At 44.7% G+C, this 9469-nt stretch overlaps 1 protein-coding gene across 1 annotated transcript; it reads right to left on the bottom strand.

The window, feature by feature from the left end:
* Positions 1 to 3564: 3564 nt before the first annotated feature.
* Positions 3565 to 8709, bottom strand: LOC138956339 (uncharacterized). The gene is made up of 2 exons (XM_070327726.1): positions 6969 to 8709; positions 3565 to 3973 (listed from the first exon to the last, which is right to left on the bottom strand). Exons 1-2 carry the CDS (start codon positions 8707 to 8709, stop codon positions 3711 to 3713), a joined length of 2004 nt encoding a protein of 667 aa, XP_070183827.1. The 3' UTR covers positions 3565 to 3710.
* Positions 8710 to 9469: the final 760 nt, after the last annotated feature.

The following is a 9469-nucleotide window of genomic DNA, read 5'->3' as shown; positions in this document are numbered from 1 at the left end:
TGTAGTACCTAATCTGTGTAACCGAGTGCCGAAACACTACGATCACCTCGGGAGGCGAAGTGCAATCAAACAGGATTGAAAATGTTAGGACTAATTTCTTAGTCCTATAAAAACTGTTATGCAAACCCGAAGGTTTCCATGAACATACAGACAATCGTAAACCACCAGACCCCATCACAAACAGAATTCCACAATACACTGGTGTTGACTTAAAGGCCAACAACTCGGGTGCAGAGTCTGCTGTGAAAGGAGCGGTAGCCTCCCCTGTCACAATCGCCCCCGTTTGAATGAACTTCGTCCCGAAGTTCCGAACCGGGGGACCACTGCCCATCCCAAGTTCGCAGAATGGGAACATCACGAAAATGTTCAGTGGTCATATTATGCCATTACCTGAACATATCATGCCGAGTCCCATCCTGCTCGCAGCGCCAGATGTAACCGAGTGCCGAAACACTACGATCACCTCGGGAGGCGAAGTGCAATCAAACAGGATTGAAAATGTTAGGGCTAATTTCTTAGCCCTATAAAAACTGTTATGCAAACCCGAAGGTTTCCATGAACATACAGACAATCGGAAACCACCAGACCCAATCACAAACAGAATTCCACAATCCAGAGGTGTTGACTTAAAGGCCAACAACTCGGGTGCAGAGTCTGCTGTGAAAGGAGCGGTAGCCTCCCCTGTCACAATCGCCCCCGTTTGAATGAACTCCGTCCCGAAGTTCCGAACCGGGGGACCACTGTCCATCCCAAGTTCGCAGAATGGGAACAGCACGAAAATGTTCAGTGGTCATATTATGCCATTACCTGAACAAATCATGCCGAGTCCCATCCCTGCTCGCAAGCGCCAGATGTAACCGAGTGCCGTAACACTACGATCACCTCGGGAGGCGAAGTGCAATCAAACAGGATTGAAAATGTTAGGGCTACTTTCTTAGCCCTATAAAAACTGTTATGCAAACCCGAAGGTTTCCATGAACATACAGACAATCGGAAACCACCAGACCCCATCACAAACAGAATTCCACAATACACTGGTGTTGACTTAAAGGCCAACAACTCGGGTGCAGAGTCTGCTGTGAAAGGAGCGGTAGCCTCCCCTGTCACATCTGCATACACCGATTTTCTTTAATTCTGAACACATTTTCAGAGTAAACATGACATGTGTATTTTTGGATTCAGGAAAAGATCAGGAATACAATCCAATCACTTTTAAATATGTTGGTGAAAATTTGATTTTAATGACAACTTTAATTAGCAAACGTATAGATCCATGTGGGTCAACGTTTCTGAGAGTGAGTCGTCGTTTTCTGGGACATGACCCCCGTTGGTGCCGTTAGTGGCCACGTCAGCAGAGCAAGGAACAGGACTCTGAAACTGAAAGGAGTGACGCTCTTTGTTCTGGGATGGCGAGGAACCGTTTGACTGTTCTAGAGACACATGCCTGACAGTCCCCTTTGCCTGCAGTTTTGACCCAGTCATGTCTTCTCCGTTTGTCTCATTGCTTTCCTCATCGTGGGAACGTTCAACAGGATGAACGTCTCTCCGGCTCATGTTCTGTTCAAAGTAGCTTACCCTTCCACTTCCCTGCAGATGTAGCATTGACGCGGGGTCAACATTGTTCGCAACAACCTTGCCGATATGAACAACAGTTTTTGTCGCTGGTGTCTGAAGCTCGGTGTGTGATGATAGCTTGGCGAAAGACTACCTGGACTGTGCAGCAAGCTGCCTGCGCTAAAGTGTGAATCGGATCTTTGTGGGTTTGCCATCGCCCCCTGGAGTTCTCCTCTCCCCATGGGTGAACACGCTTGTGGTGAAACTCGTGCAGTGGAATGGGTGTGCGTGCATTCTGTCACCTACAATAAATGATCGAATTATCAAATGTTTCACAAAACAAACTTGGAATCTGTCATTTACACTATCTAGTACGTTCACTTCTTTATTTGAATACTATTTACCTTTGAGTTTTATTTCTAAACTGTTGGGGGTACCCCTATATAAGCGGTAGTCACGAGTCTCTGCAAAACACCTCTTTGATCCAAAGGGCCACAATTATTACCTTGCCGGACTAATGTTGCACCGACACACTCCAAAGACTAAGCATTCTCAGTAGTTCGATCTTTCAAGGGGTGCTTCACTATATGAATATGTGGAATATTTTTTAATCGTGTGTGTTTTGAAAATGTCAACGGTAGGAAAACATACAAACAATGTCGCACGTTTCTTCTTCTTCTTCAGCGTTCCAGAAATTCTGGTGACGTGTGAGCTTGTTTGCCCCTTTGGGTTTCCCACACTATACTCTGAGAGCATAGTCAGCTTCACTCCGCTTTCGTTGGGTAGGCATGCTGGGTATGTTCGTGTTTCCATAACCCACCGAACTCCGACATGGATTACAGGATCTTTTCCGTGCGCACTTGGTCTTGTGCTTGCGTGTACACACGAAGGGGGTTAAGTAACTAGCAGGTCTGCACATAAGTTGACCTGGGAGATAGGAAAAAATATCCACTCTTAACCAACCAGGCGGCCGCGGCCGGGATTCGAACTCACGACCTTCCGATTAGGAGGCCGATGTCTTACCACTACGCCACTGCGTCCGTCCAACTTTGTTTCGAAATGCATAATATGTTGTATAAGGATTGGCGTTTTCCCGTATTTAAATTGTAAAGCCAAAAAACGTGGCGACGGAGCCCCGGAAATGGCTGCTCGATGGGTTTCAAATGTAGAAATATGCTTGTTTTCACCAAAACAGCACATATACAGCTTCGAAAAAGTACTATTAGGGACAATGGAGTCCTATTTGATGCAAAAGAGTGCTATCGTGGGGGTTCGAATTATTCGTTAGAGCGTGCAATTCTGAGTCAAAATTAAGTAGAAGTGCACTGCATACCCCAATCAAAGGTTAAATCGGTCATCTCACACACACACACACACACACACACACACACACACACACACACACACACACACACACACACACGCACGCACGCAAACACACACACTCTCACACATACACACGCACACATACACACACACACACACACACACATTTGTTCTTTCTTTTTCTTTGGTGTTTAACGTCGTTTTCAACCACGAAGGTTATATCGCGACGGCACACACACATAAACAAACACACATAAACAAACACACACACACACACAACACACAAACACACAAACACACACATACACACACGCACGCACACACACAAACACACACACACACACACACACACTCTCCCTCTCTCTTTGTCTATCAGTCCGTCCGTCAGTTCGTTCGTCAGTCCGTCTGTCTATTTGTCTATCTGTCTGTCAGTCCGTCTGTTTGTCTGTGTCACTCCTCTCTCTCTCTCTCTAACGCCGCTCTCTCTGTGTACCAGCATACAACTGAGAGCCGCAAAAATAGGGCCTTATTTTTTAAGGCGTTTTTTCCAATATGACCTTACAAAAATAAGGCCTTATTTCTGGTCAGGCCTTATCTTAAAATAATGCCTTAAAAAAATAATATAAGGCCTTACAAAAATAAGCCCATAAAAAAATAAGCCCTTAATTTAGAAATAAGGCCTTATTTCTTGAAAATAAGCCCTTATTTCCTGAAATAAGGCCTTATTCATTCAAGGCCTTATTTTTAGGATTTTTGACCCTTTGTGCCAACGATAGTAGGCCTGGTATGGTTGCGTTGGTGGTGACGTCATCACGAACATACCTCCTCACTCAAATCTCACCAGTGCCCGACTCCACGGGAAGACCCACCAGACGACAGAACAGCTCGTAGACGGCGCGCGCCCCATCCTCTGACCTTGACCCTTGCTGACCTTGACCCAGCAGCCGCGAAGAGCAGGTAAAGGAACGATGACCTCGAAGAGCTTCAGGCAGAGTGGCGGAGTTGAGAGTCAGTGAGAGGAGGTGGGAGGGATGTGGTCCAGAGGCTTGGCGCCAGGCTTGGTCAATCAGCGCTGAAAACTCCGGTGAGATACCTGTAAAGAGCAAGAGAGACTGTTGTATTGTGATGTGGTGGTGGGTTGGCGTTATGGTGGTGTGTGTAGACAGAGGTATGGGGTTGTTGGGGTCGTGGGGGGCGGGGTGGGGAAGGTGGTGGTGGTGGTGGTGCGTGTGCATGCGTGTGTGTTATTGTGTTTGTGGTGGGAGAGAGAGTGAGAGAGAGAGAGAGAGCGAGAGTGAGCGAGCGAGCGAGAGAGAGCGAGAGAGAGAGAGAGAGCGAGAGAGAAAGAGAGAGAGAGCGAGCGAGCGAGCGAGAGAGAGAGAGAGAGAGAGAGAGAGAGAGAGAGCGAGAGAGAGAGAGAGAGGGAGAGAGAGAAAGAGAAAGAGAGAGAGCGAGCGAGAGAGAGAGAGAAAGCGAGCGAGCGAGCGAGAGAGAGAGAGAGAGAGAGACGGAGAGAGACAACGACAATGACAAATTCTTTATTTACGAGAGTAGTGGCATAAGCAAACAGGTGCTTTTTTACATCCAGCCCTCGCCCATGGGAGGGTTTAATCTAATGATAATACGGTTTTTTTAAATGTTGGAATATCAATTAAAGAAGTAATAAAAACAAACGATGAACAAGCAAACGATTAACAGACTAAAAAAATAAAAAATATATATACATACAAGCGAACATGACATATTATTGTCAAAGGCATAATGAAAACTGTATCAATCAAGCAAAAACGTGTGCAACTTCGAGGGAAGAAAATTTCCGTGAACTGAGGAATCAATGGAACAACTACGTTGCAAATAATAACAATGTAGCATCGTTACATAAGTCATGTTATGAAATTAATTAGGTACATGTATCTACTGAAACGTGTAAAAGGTAAAAATAAGGCATCAACAATATAAACATGTTCAGGCTAAGTGAGAACGAAATGTGCCATGTATAAGGAATGAGAAATATCTGTCTTTAAAAGTCTTGGCATTGACGGAATGTCTGAGACCGCTTGGAAGCGAATTCCAAAGATTAGTCCCCGAAAAGAGTAGGCTGGACTTAAAAAGATCTATACGAGGCCGAGGAGCATACATTTTTGTTGGGTCTCTTAAATTGTGGGAAGTGAATTGAGAAGAAAGAGGTGCAGGCGCTCTTCCAATTATGAGTTTATGCATCAAAACGCCTTTATTGTACATGAGTCTTGATTTAGGAGGAAGGATGTTTAAAAGTTTATAGTCTTCGTTGGAAACCTAGACTTGTAATAGAATTTATTCCCCCCTCTGCTTCTTTACCTCTGTAAACTTGTAGGGGTAGTTATTTTTCGATAATGACCCAGCAACCAAACAAATAACGACCCAGCAACAGCCTGAATCCTCGATAGTGCAATGGGTTGAGAAGCTGTTCTGTTTCGGTACTACTTTTTGCGACTGAAAAGTTCCGAACGCTCTAATGTACGAAGTATACATCTCTGGAGCAAACAATACAAACATACCGCATTTAAATTAACAACTACAGGCCTGAACACATGAATATCCATATAAAATCCATGAGTTCGGTTGTTTTCTGAATCTAGATCAGACGTTCATCACAAGCAATTTCCCAAGGCAAGTAACTCATACTTTGTCTAGCGACAAGAGTAGTTCCCCTTCTTTTCACTCAGTTTCTTCGACAACAGACTGCAATCCGACGGTCAGTTTTCAACAATATTTCATTTAATAAACAGATCACACGCAACCAAATGCACACATCTCATCAATTTAAACAACATAAAGCGGTTTCATACACTATTTTCCCCAGAAAACTTAACTTCATACAGTTTTTAACGTTGGAACACGGGTGCAAAAGTTCGTCTGCTAGTCCCATTTGACGAAAGACTCGCATTATCCTAAGCGATACCAAAACATATTATACAGAACACACAATATCTGCCTTTGCCGCCACAGCAGAATAACAGCATATCTGTGTACTTGATTTTAGCCCAAAATAGGAAAACTGACAAGAAGTGTTAACAGAATGGAATGATTTGCACGGAACTATACAACCGCGCATTAATCGATCGCCTGCGCAGGTTGACTGGTTGAGAGAATAGGATTCGATCAAACTTTCGCAAAAAAACTCCTCTTTTCTTTGAATAACTGAAGAAAGGAGGAATAAAGAGGTTACACACCTCGTCTCAGTGATTATAAAAAATAATGGTCTCAGTTCGCGGTCATGAAAAAGCTCGCTAAAGCTCGCATTTTTCATGATCCGCTAACTTCGACCATTATTTTTAATAATCACTGAGACTCGGCATGTAACCTCTACATAGTCTTCGTTGGAAACCGAGACTTGTAATAGAATAACTTTGATTGCTCTTTTATGTAAACTAAATAAAGGTTTCAGAGTTTTTGCACTCGCACCATCCCATAGTGTTGATGCATAATCAATGATTGATTGAATGTGAGCGTTAAAGAAAAGTTGCCTGCCATGCCTGTTCAAGAGAGAGAGAGAGAGAGAGAGAGAGAGAGAGAGAGAGAGAGAGAGAGAGAGAGAGAGAGAGAGAGAGAGAGAGAGAGAGAGAGAGAGAGAGAGAGAGAGAGAGAGAGAGAGAGAGAGAGAGAGAGAGAGAGAGAGAGAGAGAGAGAGAGAGAGAGAGAGAGAGAGAGAGAGAGAGAGAGAGAGAGAGAGAGCACGCGCATATTTGTACACATTGAATACAAACGCGAGCAGAGCAGGGCCGAAACAAAAGGAAAGAACACATGACTAATCAAACGCACAAAAGAGCTGAATGAAAATATATCTATTGGATGATATTTATAGCTAGATTCTTTTGTTGCACAACCAACAAATCTGCAGGTCATACAAGCTATTTACCAGTCGACTCCTCAGGAGAATGACAATACTTCTGTTTTCTTCGATCCTCATCCAACAGACCCTTAAGATAAGAAAGCGCTAGTTATAAACGCCCGAAAGTATTTTTCAACTTCACAAATAACTGAAATTCACAGATGTAATCGGTTTTATTGACAGGTAAACGGAGAAATACGTATGAGCTGAACCTTACCTTTGTTTCTCACAACGACTAGCATCAGCGGTGCTCCCTCGTCTGACGGCAGCAGAACCTCGTCTGTAACGACTGACGTCATCAGGCCGCAGATCTCCTGCAGTATGTCACGGAGAGTTGTAACGTCACGCGCCGCTTCTTCGTCATGATGATCATGCAGTAAAAGTATTTTCACCGTCTGGCTGACGTCATCATCCAGCTCTGGAGACGAAGGATCGTAGGGAATGTTCTCGGGCGGAGGAGACAACAGCAGAGAGGAGAAGAGAGGACCATCCACCTCTTGCACAGCATGTTCGCCTTCCGTCACACCCACGGCCAGTTCTTCGGTGGTCGATACAACTCTTGGACTGAAGACGTTGTCAAAGACACGCTTAAACAGTAGTTTTGCCGCAAATGTGTTAATGTCCTCTCCCTTAGGGTTCTCTCCGACGCATTTCGTCAGACGTTCTTGAGCCAGCAGCAAGTGCGCTCGAAGGTCAAGGTCGGCCATGACCCTGTCATCCAGCAGGGGCCTCTGCTGTGTCAGCTTCAGCAGGCTGCGAAACAGCACGGCGTCTGCGTAACGTCGGTCTCTCACGTATCCCTCCGCCATTGCCTGCAGCTTCCCAGCGTCCTCGGCTTGACTCTCGGTGAGGCGCGACAGGTCTCGGAGGACTGGGAGAGAATCCATGTTGCTCCTCATGATCACCAGCAACACGCCTTCGTCCCTGAAAGTCTTTGATTTCAGGCCTTTAAAAGGTTCGCGTTTTACAGTTGTGAAAAGGGAGTGCAGGGAGAGCCAGAAATCTTCATTGAGTCTGGTTGTATCTTTCGTTTGCATCAAGAAATAGCAACGGTTGATCAAGGTCAGGCTCAGACAGAAGTCGCTCAGCTCCTGAAGATTTTTGCGTTTACTGCTGTTCTCCTCCGTCTCTGCTATTTTCTTCCAGGCTAGACTGGCGTGCTGCGTAGCCTGGCTGATGTTAAGCACGGTGACAGGAGAAAGAGTTAGTATCTGTAAAGATCTTGACAGCGCCTCATCGTACTCACCAAGAGCAATGTGAAGCAAGGCAAGTTCATTGAGGGCAGGAAAGTTCTCCCCGACTGAAAGCTCCAGTGACTTGTGAAAGTGATCCATGGCTTCCTGGACGTACCTGTCGTCCCTGGAAAGGCTGGGACCGCTTGTTGCTGAGGTTGACACGTTCCTCCGATTCCCGCCTCCGTTTCTCCAGTTGCCTTGGTTACTTCCCCATCCTCCCCCTCTGCCTCCACCTCTGTTAACACTTCTGGAAGGTTGTCGCCAGTCGCCATGTCCATGCGGGCTAGCTTCACTTGCCCGGTCAGACTGCGGACTGCTTCTCTTTGCTTGCAGCGCTAGCTCTTTCAACGTGACTCCCAGCCGGTGGTGTGCCTTGGGCTCTGGATGGATGGATACAGCTTTCTCCAGAAGCTCCTTCGACCTTGGAAGATCTTCATGAAAGTAGTAGTATTTGCCAGCTCTAACGAGAAGCGCTTGGTTGTGGTCAGCCAGACGGAAAGCATCTTGAAAGCACTGTGAGGTCTCCAGTCCCAGACATCGTTGCTCCTCATCTACGACAGCCCTGAGGACCTTATCGCTCTGCCAGCTCAGGATCTCGCCCAGGGCTGCAGCCGCCATGCCCCTGAGGTCCCCGCTGAGGTCTTCCCGGTCCTTGATCTCAACCAATAACTTCATGGCACTGCGGATGGCCGGACTGAAGTCGATCAGATGTGAAACATGCATATAATATACTATAACAAAAAAGTATCATAGTTTGTTGAGAAACAATCCTTTTTTGTTCTTGTTTTTTGTTGTTGTAAACCACTCATTGTTTTTCACGACTTACAATGCGTAAAGACTGATAATGAGAATACAATGTTATTTGCATATGTATATATAACATGTATAACATAATATATGTGTGAATAATATTAATTATGTAATCAAATTCCATCCAAAGACGATTTGCGATTTTGCACTATAGAAAGATCATAATTACTACTATCAAGTAAGGGAAAGGGACCCGAATATGGACCACTTCTCTTCTATTTAGTTGTTCCATCTTTATATAACCGTTAGACCTAATTAGAGCAAATTCCCTTTGATAGACAATCAGCAAAAATAAATATAGAAAAATGCACAACTGGTCCATTTTGGGAGCCTCGGTGAAACCAGAAAACAGGACCAGTGAAGAGGCTTTCACTAATCATGGTTAAAAGCACCCTACACTCCAAAATAATATGACAAAACTAAGTGTGCGATTCAGACTAATTCAAATATGAATCAGTTTTGATGTTGTTGGGTGTTGTTTTTGGGGGGATAGGGGGTTCCATAATAACATTATTTGAAGCAAAACAGGAAACTAAAGAATCTTATCAAAAACACAGACAATAAATGAAATTATCTACTTTCGCGCAAAGAATACTGTTTGATATGTTGCTTTCCATGCTTCATGGCCAGTTATAGGTTATTTTTAACAAGCTTTTTAATGCATTACTGAAAC

The sequence above is a fragment of the Littorina saxatilis genome, unplaced genomic scaffold, assembly GCF_037325665.1.
Source record: "Littorina saxatilis isolate snail1 unplaced genomic scaffold, US_GU_Lsax_2.0 scaffold_332, whole genome shotgun sequence".
Taxonomy (NCBI): domain Eukaryota; kingdom Metazoa; phylum Mollusca; class Gastropoda; order Littorinimorpha; family Littorinidae; genus Littorina; species Littorina saxatilis.
The sequence above is the reverse complement of the archived record's forward strand: the minus strand, read 5'-3'. Positions and strand labels throughout refer to the sequence as shown.